At 40.6% G+C, this 24,619-nt stretch overlaps 1 protein-coding gene across 1 annotated transcript in view; it reads left to right on the top strand.

The window, feature by feature from the left end:
• The first annotated feature begins 10,413 nt into the window (after positions 1–10,413).
• TRPM2 (transient receptor potential cation channel subfamily M member 2) overlaps positions 10,414–24,619 on the top strand; it is a 63,451-nt gene continuing 49,245 nt past the window's right edge. Inside the window, exons 1-7 of the mRNA XM_070754041.1 lie at positions 10,414–10,623; positions 11,016–11,101; positions 12,238–12,406; positions 14,811–14,991; positions 17,269–17,432; positions 21,988–22,168; positions 24,320–24,381. Coding sequence (XP_070610142.1) covers positions 10,420–10,623; positions 11,016–11,101; positions 12,238–12,406; positions 14,811–14,991; positions 17,269–17,432; positions 21,988–22,168; positions 24,320–24,381 — 1,047 coding nt within the window. The 5' untranslated portion in view covers positions 10,414–10,419. The remainder of the gene's footprint in view (positions 10,624–11,015; positions 11,102–12,237; positions 12,407–14,810; positions 14,992–17,268; positions 17,433–21,987; positions 22,169–24,319; positions 24,382–24,619) is intronic.

The raw sequence follows: 24,619 nt of genomic DNA, 5'->3' as shown, positions 1-24,619 counted from the left end.
CTTTCCCCCCCCCCTCTAAATAGTACGTTCCCATTTTGTTTTTACTTTAAAATAAGGTATGTGCAGTGTGCATAGGGATTTGTTCATAGGTTTTTTTTATAGTCCGGCCCTCCAACAGTCCGAGGGACAGTGAACCGTCCCCCTGTGTAAAAAGTTTGGGGACCCCTGCTATAATTGAACACATGGGTCTTTCTGAAGGTTGGCTACATGCAGTAGATGCTCTTAGGGAGGTCAAGAGAGAAAAATAGAGAAGGTAAAAGATCTGGACTTGCATAGGAAGTGGTGAGAGATAGGCAGTAGAGCATGAATAGCTTGGCCATAGGCTTTGCAGTTATGGATAGAGCAGAAGTGGGTTCCTATTGGTTTTAACTGGTTCTTTAGAACCATTAGTAAACCGGTGATGATGTTCAGAGCCGGTTCTGTCGATGCCGATCCATGGACACCATCTTGTTTTTGGCTCCTATGCACACACAGAAGCTGTTTTTTGCTTTTGCACAATCACAGAAGCTTGCTTTTTGGCAATGAACATATGGCGCGGAAGGAAGCGAACCTTCCTGGAGGTTGATAGAACCTATGGAGGGTGATAGAATGGTGTTTTTAGAATTAAAATAAGAAACAAGATGTGCTGTACAGTTCAAGATTGATCTTCACTTGCTGCTGGATCTTTACCCAAATTCCTTTGAAGGCAATGTGTCTTATCAGTAAGATAAGATCAGATCAGATAAGGAAACCGAACTGGCTCAATTGTAACTATGAGAAGGAGTTATAGTGAACAAGCATTTAAGTATGAGACAGCACTGCCCTGCAGCTGCAATTGCCAATAAAAGCCAATGCAATTTATTTATTTTATTTATTTATTTATTTATTATTTATTTATTTTATTTATTTATTTTGTCCAATACACAATGAGGGTTTTAGTGAGTATATATCAATATACACATAGTAAAATACATGATGAAGGTTATAGAGGAGATACTCATAGTAAAATATATCTAAGAAAGAATAGAAAAGAAGATATAGGAATAGAATATATAGGAATAGAATATATAGAATATATAGAATATAGTAACAGAATATATATATATATATGTGTGTGTGTGTGTATGTATGTATGTATATACATATATATATATATATATATACATATATATATATATATATATATATATATATATATATATATATATACATACATACATACATACATACATACATACATACATACATACATACATACAGTGGTACCTCGAGATACGAGTTTAATTCGTTCCGGACCTGGGCTCTTAAGTCGAGCAGCTCTTATCTCGAACGACTTTTCCCCATAGGAATTAATGTAAATAATTTTAATTGGTTCCAGCCCTCAAAAAACTCACAAAGTTAGTCTAAATTATGCAGAAAGACATGTTTTTAATGAAGAAATGTACATGTACATATAAATGAATAATGAAGTTTCTTTCACTTAACTTGTAAACTTTCTTAAACTTTTAAATTTACATATGTTCAACTTCTCTGCCACCCAATCCTGTAGGACAGAGGTCCCCAACCCTTTTTGCACCAGGGACCGGCTTTAAGCGATCAAGAGAGGAATGGGTGAATGAATGGACGGAGGGTGGGAAGGAAGGAAGGAAAGAGGGAAGGGACAGGAACAGAGGAAGGAAGGAAGGAAACTTATGAAAGGGGAGAGTAAGAGAGGAATGAGTGAAGGGAGGGAGGGAGGGAAGAAGGTGGGAAGGAGAAAGAAAAGAAGAAATAGAGGAAGGGAAGGTAAAAGAGAGAAAAAAAAAGAGCAAGAAAGAAAGCTGCAAGCACCCCCCCCCCCGAGCCCCCCAGGCCGGCTGCAACCTTTTAAAACACGCGCGCCGCTTCGCTGCTGTCTCCTGAAGCCGAACGCGGAAGTTAGCGTTTGGCTTCAGGAGACAGCTCCTTGGCGCTTGTATCTCGAATTTGGGCTTGTAAGTAGAACAAAAATATCTCTCCCCTCCCAGCTCTTATCTCGAGTTGCTCTTAAGTAGAGCAGCTCTTATGTCGGGGTTCCACTGTATATATATACATACACACACATATATATATATATAGGAATAGAGTATATCATGAAAGAATAGAAGAAGAGATATAGGAGATATAGGAGAGTAATAGGACAGGGGACGGAAGGCACTCTAGTGCACTTGTACTCGCCCCTTACTGACCTCTTAGGAATCTGGACAGGTCAACCGTAGATAATCTAAGGGTAAAGTGTTGGGGGTTTGGGGATGACACTATGGAGTCCGGTAATGAGTTCCACGCTTCGACAACTCTGTTACTGAAGTCATATTTTTTACAGTCAAGTTTGGAGCGGTTAATATTAAGTTTAAATCTGTTGTGTGCTCTTGTGTTGTTGTGGTTGAAGCTGAAGTAGTCACCGACAGGCAGGACGTTGCAGCATATGATCTTGTTTAAGGCGTCTTAGTTCTAAACTTTCTAGGGCCAGGATTGAAAGTCTAGTCTCATAGGGTATTCTATTTTGAGTGGAGGAGTGAAGGGCTCTTCTGGTGAAGTATCTTTGAACATTTTCAAGGGTGTTAATGTCTGTTTCAATAGCATCAATACTGCACTGGTAAGCATGTGTTTTTAATTTTGGTTATTAAATGTTGAGACTCTAGAGTGCAGAGAAGAGCAACAAAGATGATTAGGAAACGAAGTGAAAGCATATAGCACTGGCACTTAGATTTATATAATGTTTCACAGTGCTGGAACCAGTGTTTTCTAGACAAAATTGCAGCCTTTAAGAACCTTGTTTTTTTAAAAAAAATTGGGTATTTTGTGCACTCAGTAAAATATGACTTTTATTTGGAAAGTTGTTCCTCAATTGACCACGACGTCAAATTATGAAGTGAAAATTGGACTACTTGAAAACAGTACACAAAAGTGTATAAGAGCCACCCGAATATTCTACCAAGTTTCTTGCAGCCTTGCTGAGAATGCAAGATGATTTGTTTCCTGTCACCATCACGAGAGGAAAAGCTCTCGGTTCTTTAAAACGAAAGTCAATATTCCAGACTTTTGTTTAGCCAGAAATTGCTTGTGGGAATAATGGAAAATGATAGGTTGCACCCAATCCCATTTGCAGCTTTTAGTTCATATTTCATTCTTTGGATTATGTACACATTCTAAGTTTTAAGGTTAAATTAAATATTAATTTTTACCAGTGGATAACATTCAGTATACGTGTGCAAGTCTTCCAAACAGTTTCGGCTGATTAAGTAGAATATCAAGTTACATCCTGACTTTAATATGTTAACCTTTGTAGCAATGTTTTATAAAATCCAGATAGTACATGGAGTTATATTCTTTTTTCGGTTATTTATGACACAGTTATTTGTTTAGACAAACAAATATTAAGATCACAAAATCACACAATCTAAAAAAATTTACAATCTGTGTCCACCTTAGTGGATGTGGGGCTAGGGGAGGCTAAAAATGCTAAGAGGTGAGTCTTAAAGGACCAATTCATCTTTCTGCTTTTTATCCAAAGTCATTTTTTGCATATTTTGCAAACTGATTCATCTTTTTATACAGAAGCAGCTAAACATTCATCCCATGTAGATTAATAGTCTATTTATAAAATACCAATGGTATGCAATTTATAAATAGCAATTTAATATTAGTTGAAAAGGGAGAAAGCTTTGAGAATGCATTCGAAATATGGGAGAAAAAATGTTATCCTAGAGTCTTCGGAGAGAGGCGGCATACAAATCTAATAAATAAATAAATAAATAAATAAATAAATGAATGAATGAATGAATAAGTAAATAAATAAATAAATAAATAAATATTATAGTGATACCTCATCTTACAAACGCCTCATCATACAAACTTTTCAAGATACAAACCCAGGGTTTAAGATTTTTTTGCCTCTTCTTACAAACTATTTTCCCCTTACAAACCCCACCTCCGGACTTCTGTTGCCAGCAAAGCACCCGTTTTTGCACTGTTGGGATTCCCCTGAGGCTCCCTTCCATGGGAAACCCCACCTCCGGACTTCCATGTTTTTTTGATGTTGCAGGGGAATCCCAGCAGCGCAAAATGGGCGCTTCGCTGGCAACGGAAGTCCGGAGGTGGGGTTTCCCAGCGAGGGGAGCCTCAGTGAAATCGCAGCATCACGGGTTTCAAGGACTTTGGTGTTTTTGCGATGCTGCGATTTCACTGCTGGGATTCTCCTTCTGGGATTTCCCTGCAGCACCGCAAAAACACAGAAGTCTGGAGGTGGAGTTTCCAATGGAGGGGAGCCTCAGGGGAATCCCAGCAGCGCAAAAACGGGCGCTTCGGCTGGCAAAAGGGGTGAATTTTGGGCTTGCACGCATTAATCGCTTTTCCATTTATTCCTATGGGAAACATTGTTTCGTCTTACAAACGTTTCACCTTAAGAACCTCATCCCGGAACCAATTAAGTTTGTAAGACAAGGTATCACTGTATATGCAAATTTATTCCTGAGCATCTTTTAAAATATTTAAGACATAATTTAATTTAATTTTATTATAATCATTATGAAAGAAGCTAAATTTGAACAACTTGAAGCAATTTGAATTTAGCCACCTTTTTTGTAATGTTCAATCAAAGAGCAAAAGAGAATCTGCCTTCTATAAATCATTGCAAACAAGAGTCATTTGCTACTTAGCCTAGGAAACTTAATTCACTTGACCTATCCATCCCAGGCTTCTGTGAATGACTAGGAGCAGGTTCTGCAATGTGATTTGCAGGCAAAGTGCAGTTCCCCTGGATTGCTGCCTCCTTCTCTTCCTCCTCCTCCTCTTAACTGCAGTCACTTCAGAAAAGCTCCAGTAGACTCCTGGCATTATTCAGCAATAAGGCGATGAGTTTACAGCAGGAAACAAAAGTGTGTCCTTCACAGCTGACTGGCAAGGAATATGTGAGTAAAATTGGGATTGGAAGAATGCTGCTGCTGGACAAATATTTACAGCTATCAGGGAGGTTTTTTGTTGCATATTCTAAGATAGTGCTCTGAAGCATCAAAAACCTGGGAATGCATGTCTCAGGCAGTCTAGTACAACTCTGACCCAGGCTGATCTGGCAGTGCAAAAGTGCTTAGTAAGTGTTCTTTCTCTACTGAGATAATTCTGCATTGCAAGGTCAGAAGAAATCCTTGTCACGTTTGCTGAGTGTGTTGCGTTATGCAAGTGGATCTATGAGAACATATATTGAGTTATTGGTCATGCATTTGTATGGAATCAATAGTGCTCTTTATTTTCTCCTTTTAAGTTGTACATAAATGCACATATGTGCTGTGCGTTCGGTATAATGTATTCATAAATGTGCATGGTTTTGCAGCTTGTGTCTAAAGAGAATTTGCATTGTGATTACAAGGAGCTCATTCATGGTATATGGGGGGGGGGGGGATTCAGATTGGCTTCTGAGACATTAAACTAAGTTTTTATGAAGCCATTATGGAATAATTACAGGATCCGACAGTAGGTCTTTAGCTTGGCATCAGAACATTTTTTGTCTGTTTGTTTGTGTGCAAAAGGCCTTATTCCCACCATCTAAATAAATTAAGGAAATAAACTTGTATATAATATCTGGGGAACCATTGGTATCTATGGGCTTGATAAATTAGCTTATTTGGTCTGATGTACTTTATGTATTAACATATTTCAAGTATCTAGTTAATCAGATAACTATTTAGGTAATTTCATTTTATGTCATTTTAACTAATGGCATATCTTAAACTACTTCAGTACCCAAAATTTGTGTTGATTTGAAGGGCACAGATTATTTCCTGGGCAGTGTTCCCTCTAATTTTTTTTTTTGGGGGGGGGGCGGAAAAGTATAGTGTCTGAGCGGCAGTCCTTTTGGGACTGGGCGGCATAGAAATAATAAATAAATAAATAAATAAACAAACAAACAAACAAATAAAAAACCCACCCTGTTTTGCCTCAGAGAATTTCAAAATAAAATACTGTACTGTGTGTCTATAACAGTGAGCTCATAATAGGGCAACTCTATCAATATCAAAATGCCACTTAAATAGTTGAGCTAGTTTCAAACTAGATTTTGATTTTCTTTCTCTCTTCCTTACTCCCATTCTTTTTCTTTTTCTTTTCCTTCCTCTCTTTTTTCTATCTGTTTCTCTCTCTTCCTCTCTTCCTCTCTCTCTCCTTCCCTCTCACTCTTTCCCTTTCACTCTTTTCCTCGCGGCTTCTGGGCAGGTTTGGAAAACTCTGAGTTGATGATGATTTTTAAGTGAGCGATTGCTCACTGCTCAGCTTAGAAGGAACTATGTTCCTGGGTATTATTTAATGCTGTGTTTTCTTTTTTACATTATAATTTTAATATTTTATCTTATAGCCTGAATGAAACTTAATCCTAGAGCAAATTATTTAATAATATAGAAAGGAATCACCAAATTGATAGCAAAATTTATGATTAAATTAATTACTGAAATATTTTTAAAGAAAACAAAGCATGCTAACATTTCCCCTGTAGTTAGTGGAACATTGAATAGAAGTGTCTGCTTCATTGATTTCAGTCAAAAATGGCACTTGTAACTTTTTCTGGATTACTATACAATGTAATCTATGCACAAATAGTTAAATACATTACCCTCACCATTTGGCTTCTTTTGATAACGTTGTCCCATGTATCTTAAAAGATACAGCATAAACAAGACCAACTCTATGTCCTGAAATCCAGCTTCATAGCTATTGTTAATATTACCGTAACAGTTGTTTTAAATTGTTAATTTAACTAGATATCCCGAGAAAAACTGCAATGTCTCAGCCAGGATTGTTGACTATTTGGAATGTATTATTATAAATTAGCATAAATAAAGAACCATGCAAATTAAAATAAATCAGTGGATAGTATATAGTTGGCTGCTGCAGGTTGTTGACAATATTATACATAAAAGGAGAGGGTCCGCAACTTGGGTGTCCTCCTCGACCCACAGCTAACATTAGAGCACCATCTTTCAGCTGTGGAAAGCAGGGTGTTGCGGCCCTATTTGGACCGGGAGTACTGCTCACAGTCACTCATGCCCTCATCACCTCGAGATTTGTCTACTGCAATGCTCTCTACATGGGGCTACCTTTGAAAAGTGTTTGGAAACTTCAGATCGTTCAGATTGCGCCTGCGAGAGCAATCATGGGCTTTCCCAGATATGCCCATGTCTCGTCAACACTCCGCCGCCTGCACTGGCTGCCAATCAGTTTCCGGTCACAATTCAAAGTGTTGGTTATGACATGTAAAGGCCTACATGGCATTGGACCAGAATACCTTTGTAACTGCCTTCTACTGCATGAATCCCAGCGACCGATTAGGTCCCACAGAGTTGGCCTTCTCTGGGTTCCGTTGACAAAACAATGTCATCTGGCGGGACCCAGAGGAAGAGCCTTCTCTGTGGTGGCCCTGACCCTCTGGAATCAACTCCCCCCTAGAGATTAGGACTGCCCCCACCCTCCTTGCCTTTTGTAAACTCCTTAAAACCCACCTATATCGCCAGGCATGGGGAAATTGATATACCCCTCAGCTGTTCCGCTTTATGTATGATTTTTTGGGATTGCATGATTGTTCTTAATAAGGGTTTTAAATATTGTTTTTAATATTGGATTTGTATATTGTATTGTTTGTTGTGAGCCCCTCCGAGTCCTCGGAGTGGGGCAGCATACAAATCTAATAAATTATTATTATTATTATTATTATTACTATTATTATTATTATTATTTTAAAAAATTGACATTATTAGAAGAGTACACATATTTATGACCACAGAGGTGGCAACATCTGGTTGTCAGAGCCAAAGAATTTAAAAGGAACATGTAGCTACTTTAGAGTAATTTTATTGTTCTTCACCTATGGACAGAATCTTACCAGATTAAAGCAACTCATCTTTAATAGAGTGGAAAGGGACCTTGCAGGTCATCTAATCCACAGATATGCTCTGAGAAACGTAAGGAGGGAGACGTTTCAACCCTCATTCTGGTGACTGAGTTTCACTGCCTCTTTGCCCTCTGGAAAGCAGTGCATCCCTCCTGGAAATCCAGACTACATTCCATCACATGTTTGACCTCTGAGTGCAGAAATTAAGCAAAGTCAAACTTATTTAATATTTGACTGGGAGAATTCAAGAAAACATAACATCTCAAATTCAACAATTGGGAAAAAAAGTCTGGATAGTGGACATGGGAGTACCTGGAGTCAACCAAAGAGAAGAGAAAGAACTGGAGAAAATCAGAAAATACAAAGACCTGGGAATAGAATCCCTGTGGCAAAACAAGCAAAAATTGTATCAATAGTAATCTTTATTTATTTATTTATTTTATTATTTAGATTTGTATGCCGCCCCTCTCCGCGAACTCGGGGCGGCTCACAACAAAAAATATAAACAATCGTACAAATCCAAATAAATTCAATAAATTTAAGTATTTAAAATAGTTTTAAAAAGAACCCCACTATATTAACAAGCACACACACAAACATGCCATACATAAATTGTACGTGGCCGGGGGAGGTGTTTCAGTACCCCCATGCCTGACGACAAAGGTGGGTTTTAAGAGCTTTATGGAAGGCAGGGAGAGTAGGGGCAGTTCTAATCTCCGGGGGGAGTTGGTTCCAGAGGGCCGGGGCCGCCACAGAGAAGGCTCTTCCCCTGGGGCCCGCCAACCAACATTGTTTAGTTGACGGGACCCGGAGAAGGCCCACTATCTTGTCTTGCTAACATCCCAAAATAACTGGAGCACCACTAGAACACCAATGGCATTGACAAAAACACCATCAATTAATTGCAAAAGACTGATTTAGTTGAAACAACTTAAATCCTTTGATAATTTTCTTTAATACCTTTAAACAATTTCTGACTTATCCAAATCCTTGGGACAGGTAGATTAAAAAAAAAAGCCAGGTCTAAACAATGCAATTAAACATAGATTGTATTTAATTTAATCAAATTTCACTTTCTGCCATTTACTGAATATTACCCAACTAAAAAAACAAGGGTGTTTTGTCTGAGAAAAGGTTGTGCTTTGCTATTGTAGATCATTGCCAATGAGAACAAATAATGTTGAACTGAATGGCCTGGTTGCTTTGGAGTAATATTTCAAAGTTGCATATTATTTTGACTGGTGTTTCACATGTTGCTATGCTAATTCTTAAATGCTGTTTCATTGACACTTGCCTAATAGTCATTCCCTGGAGAAGAGAATGTATTCAGTGTTGGAATATATTTTTGAAGTGGAATATTTTATTTAGTACCTACTTGAAATAGTGTTTTAGCATCAACTGTTAAGGTTTTTTTGAAAATTGTACTGAAAGTGTTTTTATCTTCTGTGAAATCCATTTCTATTGAACCCATGCTATACAAACATCTTAATTAAAAGGGATTTAGTTGATCAATGCTGAAGAAAGGTATTTTACTGAAGTTACAAATGAACTACTTCTGGATTTGAAACAAGCATGGATATCTGGAAAGAGAGAGGGATGATGTTATCATAAAGATACCATGACATCAGTATTTGCACAAGATTTTGGTGTGTAGGTTTTGTAGTGGGTTTTATGTAATGAGTGAGTTTCGTAGTGGATTTTATATAATGACATCACTTGTGTGACTTACTGCAGATGTCATTGAAAATAAACTTGTGTTTCTATTTTCTTCATGGATTACAGGGCATGGGTTACTTTTCTAAGTCTCTTGCCATTATGCAACTAGCTTTGGATATCTACGTGGATTTTCCATATCAATATTGGTAAAGTGAGACACCATTGACCGTGTGTGTGTGTGTGTGTGTTTCTTGATAAAACCTCTCCATTGAGTCTTATCCCCCCCCTCCCTGCTGCTCCCGCTCGGGCTACCCATGCCTGCTGGCCGCCCGTGAGACCAACCTTCATGCCCCCGACTGCATCTCTGCTGCCGTTGTTTCTTTCTTGCTGGCTATCCCCACCACTCTGCACATGCCATTAGTAGCTTGGACCCAGACCCAGTCCACTCTTCTCTTCATTCTGCCCGCTGCGCTCGATGCAGTTAGCCAACACGCCTGTCCATCCAAAGGAATGTTGGCGCAGAATGGAGAAAGTGGGGGGAAAAGGAGGAGGGGACTTTGTCACCGAACGCCTCTTTCACACACACAACCGCTCACCTTTGGGCCTGGTGATCCATATAATCACTAGGGGTCAAGGTTGACCTGACAGAACATTAAAAAAAACCAGTATTCTCTGAACACACAAAAATATAGCAAATATATCCCAAATTCTCAAGCAAAAAAAATAGGTTTTATAAGAGACCTCAATCAGGAGACTTTAAAAAATAAAAATAAAATAAACACATGCCTTTTTGGTGTTTTATGAAATCTAGGCAGAATACATTTGCAGTCCATGAAGTCTGAGATTATAGTTTCAAGAATTTGTCTTCCAAATGTACATGAACAACTTTGATGAGTGATCCAACAAATGTAGCCATGGCTGGGCCTGGTCTGCGAATACCAATGGAACAGAACAAGATCCACCATGATGAAGGCTACCCTCTTGACCTTGACAGCTACTATGATATCACCGTGGTTCCCAACTTCAGAAGAAGCTACAGCCCTTCCAGTAGAAGCAAGCACAGGGCTCACTTCTCTCCCAGCATAAATGAAAAGGCAAGTTCAAGAAAAAGGGAGAGCTAGATGGATGGTTTGTTTTATGGCTGACCTGTTATGAGGTGGAAATTACAAACTTAGACCTGAAAAGGATGGGAAAGAAAAAGAAAATAGGGGAAACATTCAAATTTGTTGTTGCAACTAGAGTATAAAATGATATTGTAGTTAGCCATATAAATGTATACTTTGTATTTGTTGCTCTCCTAAGATGTAATAATCATTCATCTTTTAACTAATAATTGACCACATGCAACATTGGAATTGTTTTTCCACAAAAAGCAGCCCAAAAAATCTTAGTGTTTTATGCATAGAATATGAATTAGCTCTGGGAAGGAGATGATTTTATGTTTTCTAAGTAAGAACTGATATTTTGTTCCCGGTTCTCTCCACAGGAAAATCTTCGCTTATGGATCCCTGAAAACATTCAGAAAAAAGAATGTGTTTATTTTATTGAAAGTTCACAGTTGTCAGATTCTGGGTAAGAAAACTACTGTGATTATCAGCAGGAAAATGTCAAAAAAGACAACTGGAATTATCAGGGAGGTTGATTGAGTAAAGGCTGGAATGTTGGAACATTTTAGCTTAGAAAGCTGAGATACTGCAGACAATCCCAACAGTATTTCAGCTAGGGGGGAATTACCACAAAACACATAATTGGTAGCAGCTTTTGATATTTTTGATGTTGACAGAAAAGCTTATTGCTTCTTTTTACCTCAGAATGATGTTAATGAATTTAATTTCAGAGAAAAACATGACGAATGGTATGTTATGCATGGTATGTCTGTGTGTATGTTTGGTTTTTTATAATAAGGGTTTTTTAGTTGTTTTATTAAATTGGATTGTTACATGTTGTTTTATCATTGTTGTTAGCCGCCCCGAGTCTGCGGAGAGGGGCGGCATACAAATCCAATAAATAAATAAATAAACAAATGAAGGATTATGCTAAACTATTTTCAATCAAATGGAAATGATTAAAAGACTAAGGAGCATTGGAATATTTTAGAAAAATCATCTGGTATCATTTTTAAAAGTGAGAAAAGAGACTCTAATGTATATAAATAAATGGTATAAATGGTTATGCCTAAAATATTCTAATAACACTTGAAATGCAAGTACCGGTAAATAAACCTAGTATACGCATATTGAGCAGTGCTGATGTTTATTTTGTAATGATTGGCAACTCCAGTACTTATTCTTCCATAATCTGATGTTTTGAATGGTATCTTGCAGAATTCTCAATCAGCTTGCCACTTGCTATCTTTATTCTTGCTGTCTAATTAAAATCGTTAAAAGCACTTTGGATATTCCAAAATAATTGTTCATATACAGTTTGAACAATCTATTTTGTGCTGAATGTGCTTGCAAATATTATAACTGTTTGCACACTTGAAAATATGTCATATGTTTCAAGCTCTGTATTTGTAATATGGGCATGGAGTGCTTAAATAATTACAGTATATTCAGCATAAACACAGAATTATATACAGCAGTGAATTCAGCTCAAGTTTATTTTAGTGATTGGAATCTCCTTTATTCTGATCTCACTGTTTCTTTTATATGGTTTATGTCACTATGGCACTATGTATTTTTTTAGTTACTTTTGCTTTTGTTCAGGAAAGTGGCATGTGAATGTGGCTATCTCAGGGAAGAGCACTTAGAGGAAGCCATAAAACCTGTCATGTTCCAAGGGAAGGAATGGGATCCCAGAAGACATGTCCAGGAAATGCCAACAGATGCCTTTGGCGACATTACTTTTACAGGCTTGGGGCAAAAAGTTGGGAAGGTGAGTTAACATGTTTGAAAATGCACCCTCAAGGAAGGTAGCCCTTGGCCTACTACCACCATTGAGCTCAACATTTCTGTTGCTATTTGTTAATTGACTTCTGTTCTGAACATGGGCCTCTGGAGCAAATTCCAATCTCAGAAATAACTTATTTTATGATAAAATCCTACTCTTTATTTGAAATCAACCATACATGAATGAAACATAGGTTTAAAACAGCACAGAAGCAGTTATTTATCTCTGTAGAGCTAGCTATAATTTATGTCTGGGAAGAGTGCCAGAAACTCATTCTTTATCTGCATTCCTAAGATAAAAGCCCAATTCATTTACTTAAACATAGGTCTGCTCACCAAAGTCTTCCCTAGCACAGCGTCCAACAAGGATTGTAATTTTGAAGCAGAAATCATGGTTTTAAAGCTTCATTCAAACACATCTTCAGTTTCATGTTCTCTTCCAAAGAACAATATTGAGTCTCCATGCCCCATTTCCCACAATCCCATTCCTTTACACTGCCTGGAACTGACATCACACCTCAAAGAGCTATAGCTGTAAATTAATACCTTTTATTCTGTAACTCTTCTCACTTTCTAAGCATTCTTCTATAGCAAGGGTTGATCCAATTGCTTTCCATTCTCATGTCTTCCTCACTGTCTGACTGGGATTACTCCACCCAATGTCACATCAGCCCCCTCTAGTGGTTCCTCAGGCTCACTCAAGTCATTTTCTGCCTCACTCTCGCTCTCTGCTCTCTGTTCTCCCTGGCCCAGGGTACCCAGAGGGGCCTGGCTCCTCCTCCTCAGAATCTGACATGACCTGAGGTGGACAAGGAACACTTTTGCCCCATTTTATGAGCTTTCCTGCAGATTTGTTAAGTGAGTCACTGCAATAACAGAGTTGTTAAGTGAATCTAGCTTCCCAATTGACTTTGCTTGTCAAAAGTTCACAAAAGATTCATGTGACCCCGAGATCACTGCAACTGTCATAAATATGACTCGGTTGCCAAGTGTCTGAATTTTGATTATGTGATCATGGAGATATTGCAATGGTTGTAAGTGTGAAAAATGGTCATAAGACACTTTCTTTCAGTGCTGTTGTAACTTTGAATGGTCATTAAATGAAATGTTGTAAGTCGAGGACTACCTGTAGTAGGTTTTCTGAAATTTTATATACTATTGAATTTTATATACTTATCTTAACTTTTCTGAAGTTAAAAGATCAAACCACAGATATCTTGTATCATTTCTGGATTTATTACCTAGAGGTTTGTAGTGTCAGATTCATAGCATTCACATAGCACCTCTTGACAATGCCTTAAAGCAGACACATTTTGTTCCAGACTCGTGCAGTTGCAGTGCAATCCTAGAAAAGAATGATTTTATTTTAAAGCAGGAGCACAACCTTGGCAACTTTAGGAGATTTAGACTTCAACTCCTAGAATTCCCCAGCCAGCCATGCTTATACTGGCTGTAGAATTCCGGGTGTTGAAGTCCACAGGTCATAAAGTTGCCAAGATTGAACACCCTGTTTTAAAGAGTAACTGAAACATATTATGTCTAGTGATGGGTGAACCCCACAGTGTTCGGGTTCGGCAAGTTCGGCCGAATTTTACGCAAAATTCGGCCAAACCCGAATTGAACCCGAACCCAAACCCAAACGGGGAATCCCACCAAGAGATTCTGGGGGCAGAGCCTTGATGTCACCGGCAGGTTGCTAAGGACGCCAAGGTGATCACTTCCTGGATTCCATGGAATCCAGGAAGTGATCACCTTGGTGTCCTTAGCAACCTGCCGGTGACGTCAAAGCTCCGAACGCCAAACACGACCCCGAACTTTGCCCGAACTTTGGAAAAATTTCGGGTTTGTGTTTGGCATACCGAACACCGCAAAATTCAGTACAGACCTGAATTGTGCAGGTTCAGTTCACCTATCACTAATTATGTCCACACCGATGCTTGTTCAAATTCACTGCTTTCCCTTAAATCTCCAGTAAAACACTTTATATCCCAAACTAGAATAACCTGGAATGTATATTTAAATAGTGTGTTCTACAAACTGCCTGTCACCCCATTAGCATGAAATATCTTATCCCCATTTAGACTTGCTCAGAAAAATGGGAAAGTAGAAAGTAAAGAGTTGCCTCTGATAAGGAGACCCGGCAAGCATAGATTAGATTTCTCTAGAAAGTTTTCAGAAGATTCCATCTATTGTTTCCTGTTGCATCTATATTCCTTATAAACTGCAGTATCAGTTTGGAATATTGCATTGATTCACAAGATTCAAGTCATTTTGAATAAGAAATCTTGCATAGCTCAGTTTGAGTCTTAGATGGTCATGGACATGATTGTATTGTGACCACAATCTGAAATGATCATGTATTCCTGCTGTGTTTTATTTCTTTTTTGTAGTATGTGCGAGTCTCTTCCAGCACTTCTCCCAAAACACTCTACCAGTTGATTACACAGTACTGGGGGCTTGATACACCCAACCTCTTAATATCAGTGACAGGAGGAGCTAAAAATTTCAGCATGAAGACGAGACTGAAGAATATATTCCGTCAGGGACTTGCCAAAGTGGTACAAACAACAGGTAAAACAGTACAGTGATCCCCCGTTTATTGCGTCCCCAACCATTGCGAACAGGGTACTTCGCTATTTTTCAACCCGGAAGTCAAAAATACCATCTACGCATGCGTGCCGGGCACGCATGCGTAGATGGCAGCGGCTTCCCTGGGTCTTCCCCCTCTTGCTGGCGTCAGCGAGGAGTTTCCCCACCGCCCACGCAAACTCCTCGCTGCCGCCCGCCCTTCGCCCGCCCACGCCGTTCATTCTCGCCGCTTTTGAGCTGAATCCGGGAGCGAATTCGCTTCCGGACTCAGCTCAAAACCGCCGATAGCAAGCGGCAAGGAACGGCTTGTCTCGGCGCTTTCGAGCTGTCAGCTCGAAAGCGCCGAGAGAAGCCGTTCCTTGCCGCTTGGTATCGCCGGTTTTGAGCTGAATCCGGAAGCGAATTCGCTTCCGGATTCAGCTCAAAACCGCCGATAGCAAGCGGCAAGGAACGGCTTGTCTCGGCGCTTTCGAGCTGTCAGCTCGAAAGCGCCGAGAGAAGCCGTTCCTTGCCGCTTGGTATCGCCGGTTTTGAGCTGAATCCGGAAGCGAATTCGCTTCCGGATTCAGCTCAAAACCGCCGATAGCAAGCGGCAAGGAACGGCTTCTCTCGGCGCTTTCGAGCTGACAGCTCGAAAGCGCCGAGACAAGCCGTTCCTTGCCGCTTGCTATCGGCGGTTTTGAGCTGAATCCGGAAGCGAATTCGCTTCCGGATTCAGCTCAAAAGCGCCGAGAGCCAGCGCCCCCGGACCCCCAACCCGGGTTTGGGGGGCTGCTAGGAAGCCCTCCATGCCGGCGGCAAACAGCCGCCCCGCCCCCGATCTTCGGCTCCTCGCTAGCGCTGTGGGAGTAAAAACACCGTCTGCACATGCGCAGACGGTGTTTTTACTTCCGCATCGCTACTTCGCGAAAACCCGCTCGTTGCGGGGGCTCCTGGAACGGAACCCTCGCAACGAGCGGGGGATCACTGTAATTGGCCAAAATTAATAGGGTATGTTAAGGTTTTATTTCTTTATCTAAACTATTTGAGCTCTCAGCTCAGATGGGTCCTGTGTGGTTGGCTCTGGCCCAGCTCCTGCCCCAGGGAATGTGGAGGTGGAGGCAGGGGAAACGTCAACATGTCCTAGGCCTGTTTTGTTGCCGGAAGAGTCAGGGAGTGCAGTTTCCTCAGATGAAGAAGAAGGTGGCAGTGACTTGGAAGAGGGGGGCTTGGCACACAGCCCAGGAAGCCAATCACCATTATCTTCGGTTGATTCGGATGATGAAGTGTTAGGCCCACGCAGGCGCAGACATATGCATCGAAGAGACCAATTGAGGAAATATTACAGGAGATAAGAGAGGCCACCTGTGTTTGGGTGTGGCTCCAGTAATTAGAGCTGCTGCTATAAATAGCAGCGTGCTAGTTTGGCCATTGTGGAAGATTATCTGATCGCAGTTCTTCAGGATCGTGCCTCGATGTGTCTGAACTTTGTTTGTGGATTTTTCACGCCTTTGACACCAAAGCAAAGTAAAGTATGTGTGTGTTTCACTTCATGGGAAGAAGGAGGGATGTGACATTTCTTCACAGCTACTAGCTAAGTGCTTAAGGACTGATTAAGGGACTTGTACAGCCGACAAGGTTGTTTTGGGGAAGAGTGTTCTTTGCAATACAAAAAGGGTGCTTTGTTTCTTTTGAATTTTGTGATAAAGGACATTGTTTTGAATTTTCAAACGTGTGTGTGTCTGAAATTTGTACCCATGAATTTTCGGGAGGCTTCTACAGAACAGGTCCCAAAGCAATCTACCATAATTAAAAGCGCACAAAAGTACAATGAATACAGAGAAAAATGAATACAGACTGATAATTGACTAAGAAGATAGGGGTGACGTGATAAATATAAAGAAGAGTATTTAAGAAATATACAACTATGTAATCATGTATGTGTTTGAGATATATGCAAGGTATATGCATTGATATTTGAATATGAAATGGAAAATAAAATAATATATATTTTATTATATATAAAATAAAATATATTTTATTATATATAAAATAAAAAACTTTCTTAAAAAATACAATCATTAACTAAATTGCTAATTGGGAGTTAAGTTTAACATTAAAAAAAAATACACAGCAAGGATCAAAAACTGCCTATCTAATCTGTAAGCACATATTCTGCTTTAAAAAATAAAATAAAATATTTCCTTATGGCCCAGCAGAAAAAAATAAAGAAATAAAGCATCTTGTCTATTTTCTACACATGGGATCTTTGTTCTACAGGTGCCTGGATCATCACAGGTGGTTCTCACGCTGGTGTGATGAAGCAAGTAGGAGAAGCACTACAGGATTTTATTATGAGCAGCACCTATAAAGGCAATATTGTCGCTATTGGCATTGCATCTTGGGGGACAGTGCACCATCGTGATAGCCTCATCTGCCGCATGGTGAGCCAAAAGGATTTGCAGATTATGCTATTAGAAGAATTAATTCATAGTACAATTCCATATGTATTTATCTTGGAGAAAAGGATGTGGGAGGTAGATTGAGACGAGAGATAATAAATACGGTATAGCAAAAATCAGCATCTCTTGTATTTCAATCTGAAGTTAGTTGGGGGAAAGATCAAAAGCAACATGAGAAAATATTATTTTACTGAAAGAGTAGTAGATCCTTGGAACAAACTTCCAGAAGACGTGGTTGGTAAATCCACGGTAACTGAATTTAAACATGCCTGGGATAAACATATATCCATCCTAAGATAAAAATACAGGAAATAGTATAAGGGCAGACTAGATGGACCATGAGGTCTTTTTCTGCCATCAGTCTTCTATGTTTCTATGTTTCTTTATACTAATAAGAATATGAAGAAAGGTAATGATGGGATGCAAACAAAGCTTGGTCTCTGGGTTTCTATACCTTTGGTACTTATGAACAGTATCTATTTAGATGTAGCTCAGTTAGCACAATAATAGTCTGCTTATTGTGTCCTATTACGTATAGGAAGAAAACCTTATAGAGTTGGGTGGCATTTTTATTCTTAGTCTTGATTAAAAAAAAAGCATTCCATTCCAGAAGGGGAAAAGCCAGAACTGAAATAAATTGGAAAAAAATATCATTGTGATTCTTAGCATTTCATTTATTATGAATTTGATTATCTACAGGCTGGGTCTATGCGTCACCTAATTTCTTCATATAGCTAGAGATGATACGAACTTTTATGGAAGGAATAGTACAGTGGTACCTCATGATACGAACTTAATTGGTTCCAGGAGGAGGTTCGTACGGTGAAAAGTTCGTAAGACGAAACAATGTTTCCCATAGGAATCAATGTAAAAGCAAATAATGCGTGCAAATCCTTCAGGAAAATCCCAAACTTTAGAAGGTAGGCGAACAGAGGGCAGGGAGGAGCAGCTAAAGGGGGCGGGTGGAAGAAGCAAGGCTAGGCTAAAGGGTGAGTGGGAAGGAAGAAAGGCAAGGGGGCGCTCCTCCCTTTTCTTTCTTCAAAAGACACTCTTTCAGTGCCTCTGCAAGCACGCTGTTCTCCTACTTTTGTTAATGCAGTCTTTCCCCCTCCAAGCCACCCCTCCCTTTTCTTTCTTCAAAAGACACTCTTTCAGTGCCTCTGCAAGCACGCTGTTCTACTTTTGTTAATGCAAAGTCTTTCCCCCTCCAAGCCACCCCTCCCTTTTCTTTCTTCAAAAGACACTCTTTCAGTGCCTCTGCAAGCACGCTGTTTTTCTACTTTTGTTAATGCAAAGTCTTTCCCCTCCAAGCCGCCCCTCCCTTTTCTTTCTTCAAAAAAGGGGGGGAAAAGAAACCCCTTCATCCCAGCAGCAGCGGCTTGGGTTCATAAGGTGAAAATAGTTCGGAAGAAGAGGCAAAAAAATCTTAAACACCGGGTTCGTATCTTGAAAAGTTCGTTAGAAGAGGCGTTCATAAGATGAGGTACCACTGTATTCACTTTTAATGGTGGTGATGTTCCCTTGCCTAAAGAGGGTATCTCTTAATCCAGCAGTGTTAGACAATTTCTATATGTTAAAGAAGCTGTTGCAGAAGATGGTTGGACGAGAGATACAAAAGATCTGTCAGGCATGAAAGACCATGAGCGTTCAATTAAATTTACTGATTGCTAAAAGCCTATGTACGAGAATTTTCTCAACTAAGAGTAAGCACTTGCTTGGAGTTACATAAGGGTCAATGGCACTCAGGGCATGGGGATTGGACTTAGTTCTCTTGTGACTACATAAGGATTCTAGTCTGATATCCCCTTTCACTATGCCTTAGCTTCTGTTATCCCTTTTCCTACAGGATCCTAGATAAAGATGATCTTTAGTCAAGGTTCAGCCCAGCCACAAACTTGAAACTCTATTGGTCAGTCTTGTGGATGATTCCCAATCTCTCAATTCTATTTGATAACCTTTCACCATGGTCTTCTGGGATCATCTGCACAGATTCCATTCCTTCCTTAGTTAGATCTTATGTGGTAGGAAAGTTTGGGGACAGTAACTTCTGGCAATCAGGACTGGATTACTACAAAGGATTGGATTACTACAAATGGAGGGCTGCTTTTGAAAATTTCTTGGAATCTGCAATAGGTATAAAATGCACCAGCCAACATACTGGTAGACGAGAGCTACCTCAACAGTATGACACTAATACTGCAAGTGTTTTATTGATTAACAGTACATTTCTAATATAATTTAGACAGATAGTGATCATCTATAAAATCCTGTGTGGAGTTACCTAGGAATTGTCTCTTCCAAATGGAATCTCCCTCCTGTTTTTTAATCCCAAGAAGAAATGCTCTAGATCCTCTTTTTTAGAAGATGATGGGAACAAGTACCCCAAAGTAGGTCTTTTTAGTATCAATCCTCTCCTTTTGAAACATTCAGTCTCCAGAGATTTGAATTTTCCCCTTAATACTATTATTTGGGAAAGCTATCAAGTCCTTATTTTTTCAACCAATCTTTGGAGACTAAATAATTACAGCTTCAGGTCAACTTTTAAATTCATTATGTTTTAAATATTTGATTTATATTTCTGATTCTGCGTTAGAGTTATACTTAAAAATACTGTGGCAGTTTTTATTCTATGTGAGCTGCAAAGCATTTCTGTAAAGTGCAAAATGTAGCTTGTATAGATAAATAAGGAAGGAGGTTTTGCTTTTCCAAGTTACAGTGGTACCTCGGTTCTCGACCACAATTCGTTCCAGAAGTGTGGTCGAGAACTGCTTTGGTCGAGTACCGAATTAATTTATCCCATAGGAAATAATGGAAATGGATTTAATTGGTTCCAAGCCCCTGTTGACTCGCTGGGAACCAATTAAATCTATTTTCTTTATTTCCTATGGGATAAAAAATCTGAGGAGCGCTATAGTCTAAGCGCTCCAAGCTACAGGAAGGGTGGGGGCGGCTGCAATACCGGCAGCTTCGGGGGGCTCCATTCCTCAGTGCTTTATCTTCTACCTGTAGGCAGCTGCACCAACTTTCTCTTCCCGGCGGCGGCAACGGCGGTGGCTTCCCTTCGAGAGCAACAGCTGTGGGAACGCCACATGATAAAGGAAAGCTGCCGGAGCCATCTCAGCAGTTGCCCCCGCTCCAGCAGCTTCCCTTCATTACATGACGTTCCCAGCGCTGTTGCTCTTGAAGGGAAGCCGCCGCCGTTGCTGCCGTGGGGAGGAGAAAGTTGGTGCAGCTGCCTACAGGTAGAAGACGAAGCACTGAGGAAAGGAGCCCCCCGAAGCTGCTGGTATTGCAGCCGCCCCCGCCGGTAACATTTCGGATAACTAACAAAATTTTCTGTGGCTGTTCGGTATCTGAATTTTTGTTCGGATGCCGAAGGAAATTTTTGCTGAAAATTTTGTTTGATATCCGAAATGTACGACAACCAAGGCATTCGAGAACCGAGGTACCACTGTATTTGAATGAAATTTATGTATGGAAATTTTAACTCAATCAAATATAGAGTCCCAGAAAAGAGAGACAACTGGTGTGGCAAGTAAAGTGTTAGGTTGGCATCAGGAAAACCTAGATGTCAGGTTGTCATCAGCCATCAATACTTTCTGGCTAACTTTAGGTGAGCCACTCATTCTCAGTAAAGAAAAACGGAAGTTGTGGGGGAAAATAGGAGCTTGGAAAGTTATACAGTGGTCCCCCGATTATTGCGAGGGTTCCGTTCCAGGACCCCTCGCAATGATCGGTTTTTCGCGAAGTAGCGCTGCGGAAGTAAAAACACCATCTGCGCATGCGCAGATGGTGTTTTTACTTCCGCCGCAGCAGCGAGGAGCCGAAGATTGGGGTTTCCCCGCCGCCCACGCAAACTCCTCGCTGCTGCCGTGCCCACCGCTTGTCTTGTCCGCCCGCCGCTTGTCTGCCGCCTGCCTGCCCGCGCGCCTGCCGCTCGCCCGCCCTTCGCCCACCCACGCCGTTCGCTCGCGCCGCTTCCCAGCTGAGTCCTGAAGCCAGAAGGCAAAGGCGAACTTCCGCGTTTGGCTTCGGGACTCAGCTGGGAAGCGGCGCTGGGGTTTCCCCACCGCCCATGCAAACTCCTCGCTGCCGCTCGCCCGCCCTTCGCCCGCCCACGCCGTTCGCTCGCGCCGCTTCCCAGCTGAGTCCTGAAGCGAACTTCCGCGTTTGGCTTCAGGACTCAGCTGGGAAGCGGCGCTGGGGTTTCCCTGCCGCCCACGCAAACTCCTCGCTGATGCCCGCCGCTCGCCCTCCCACCAGCAAGAGGGGGAAGACCCAGGGAAGCCGCCCAGCAGCTGATCTGCCCGGCGCCATCTACGCATGCGTGGCCATAGAAAAAAGGGCGCGCATGAGCAGATGGTGTTTTTACTTCCGGGTTGAAAAATCGCCATATAGCCATTTCGCAATGATCGGGATCGCAATACCCGGGGGATCACTGTATACCCCACTTTTTACTGTTGGAAAATGGGATATAAAACTGATAAATAAATGTATAAATTTGTGTGGGGTTTTTTTCCAACCTGTTTATTTTTAGGGTAGCTTCCCTGCAGAATATATTTTGGATGAGGAAACTCAAGGAAATCTTACTTGCCTGGATAGCAATCATTCACACTTCATTCTGGTGGATGATGGAACACATGGGAAATATGGTGTGGAGATCCCTTTGAGGACCAATCTTGAGAAATACATTTCAGAGCAAACCAAGGTGAAAGAAGGTAAGGGCAGCTTTTTGTTGGTAAAAATGTTATACACCAAGAACATTCACATATTTTTTCATAGACTGTATTGCTGATCATGGCGTCTGGATCAAATCCCAATGATGAATTCTCTGCTTAAATCTTGCTGATTTGAAATGAGAAATTTAGGTGCTATGGTTAGCTCTGACCCAGCTCCTGCCCCAAGGAATGTGGAGGTGGATGTGGGGGAGACATCCACGTGCCACAGGCCTGTTTTGCTCCCAGTAGAACCTGCCGATGAAGCCTCCTCTGACCAAGGAAGCCTGAGTGACAGGGAAGAGGGGAGTTTGGCAGACAGCCCAGGAGGAGATTCTGAACAAGAATTAATGACACATCCACGCATGCGTAGAGTGATGCATAGGAGACAACAACTGAAGGATTATTACAAGAGAAAATGAGGCCACCTGTGGTTGGATGGGGCTGGTGTAATTAGTGCTACAGATAAAAGTGCAGCCTGGTGTTTTAGCCTCATGGCAGTTTATCTGATTCATTGTTTCGTCAAGATCGTGGTTTTTGCTGTTCAGGATTGTGTGTGTGGACTCTCTGGACTTTAGAATTGGACTCAATTTCCCAGTTATTGGGTGAGCAATTGGACTGCATTTAACCTGTGCCTTGTGTGTACCAGAAAATCCCTTTGACGTTTAAAAAGGGAACTGTTTCTGTTTTTCTGTTTATAAAACCTTTTGGGTTTTTCTTTTATCGTGTGGTGTGTGTCTTCCTGGACTAATTACCCTGTAATTATGGGCAGTTGAGACACGGCAGCAGAACATTTAGGTACTCAAAAAATTTGGAATCCTAGGATGAGTAACTAGTTTATCAAATAAAATTTAACACATCTGAAGCAGTGAAGGGCTCCACTTATTTTTTCCTCCTGGTACGGGATCCTGAGGCTGGTGAGCATGCACATACGCCCAATACATGTGTGCGTGCTCCATGTGAGATTTTGGTTCTGCATACATGCACAGAAGCAAAAAGAGGGCAAAAATTGTCGAAATTTCACCCGCACAAGCGTCCTCGTGCGAGATTTTGGTTCGGGCTCATGCGCAGAAGCGAAATCTTGCATGGAGGCACACACACATATGTTGGGTATGCACATGGTTGGGCTGGCCTCTGGAACCCATCAAACAAACACTACGGATCACCGATCCCATCCGTACCGGGTAGGGCCCATCACTGATCTGAAGGATGTCAAGTGGGGAATGTTGTAAGAGGGTATAACTTAGACAGTACAGACAATCCTTGACTTATGACCACAATTGGGACCAGAATTTTCATGGCTAAGCAAAGCAGTTGTTAGAACTTCTTTTGACATGGTTATTAAGAGAAGCATTGTAGTTGTTAATTGACTCACATGATTATTAATTGAATCTAGCTTCCCCCATGTGGCTTCGCCACTTGCTGAAAGTTGCTTGGGATAGTTGCAGATGGCTATCACGTGACCACAGGATGCTGCAATTGTTGTAAATATATGCTGGTTGCCAACCACCCAAATTTTGATAATGTGACTGTCACAATCGTAAGTATAAAAACTGGTTGTAAGTCACATTTTCACTGCTGCTGGAACTTTGACTGGTCAATTAATGAATGATGGTAAGTAAAGAACTACCTGTACTGCTATTAGAGATGTAGATTATGGTATCTTCCTACTGTGTCTCTTGTAATGTGTAATTTCTTCCATTCCATTTCACAATCTGGAGAGGGCTCACTAATTCTGATGCCAAATTATTAGGAACTTTGTAGCTGCAGAAACATAATTAAATGATAAAATGATCAATAATAAATAAATTTATCAATTTTATAAAATAAGTTGGGTTTCTGTTTTTATTGTTCATCAACTTAGTATTATGCATTTTTCCTTAAAAAAAATAAAGGGACTGACTACTAGAGACAAAGACCTATAACTCTCAGTAACCTGAGCCTGGGTTTATATTTATGCTATGGCTATAAAACAACTAGTGTGGTGTTGTTTTCTAATATATATATTTTTTTGATCTTGACACTAATTAGTTTCATAATTGGCAATCTGGATCAATATCTATCTGCATCACAATATCCAATTGAAATGAATCCTGGGATAGGAAGACATCCAAATGGACCATTGACTGAGCCTTTTATTTTCTTTTTCCACAGGAGTTGCCATTAAAATACCTATTGTTTGTTTAGTTCTGGAGGGTGGCCCTGGGACTCTGGATGTAAGTACTGTACTCTGTAAACTGCCAGCGTTACTGGGTGGTTATGAAGGCAATAGGGGTGCATGGAGTCCTTCCTAATTCCTAAGAAAGTACGTATATCATAGGGAAGAGATTCAAAAAGAAGGATAATTAGGAGTTTGTTGTAGTATAAGGTTTTGAATGGTAGCATTTGCTCAAGAGAAATGAAAGCAAGTTAAGAGCCTGTTGAGTTCTCAATGAGCTAAAGGACAAGAGGAAT

This window comes from Erythrolamprus reginae, chromosome 5 (genome assembly GCF_031021105.1).
Source record: "Erythrolamprus reginae isolate rEryReg1 chromosome 5, rEryReg1.hap1, whole genome shotgun sequence".
In the NCBI taxonomy this organism is placed as follows: domain Eukaryota; kingdom Metazoa; phylum Chordata; class Lepidosauria; order Squamata; family Dipsadidae; genus Erythrolamprus; species Erythrolamprus reginae.
Note: the sequence above shows the minus strand (reverse complement) of the source record. Positions and strands in the feature narration are given on the sequence as shown.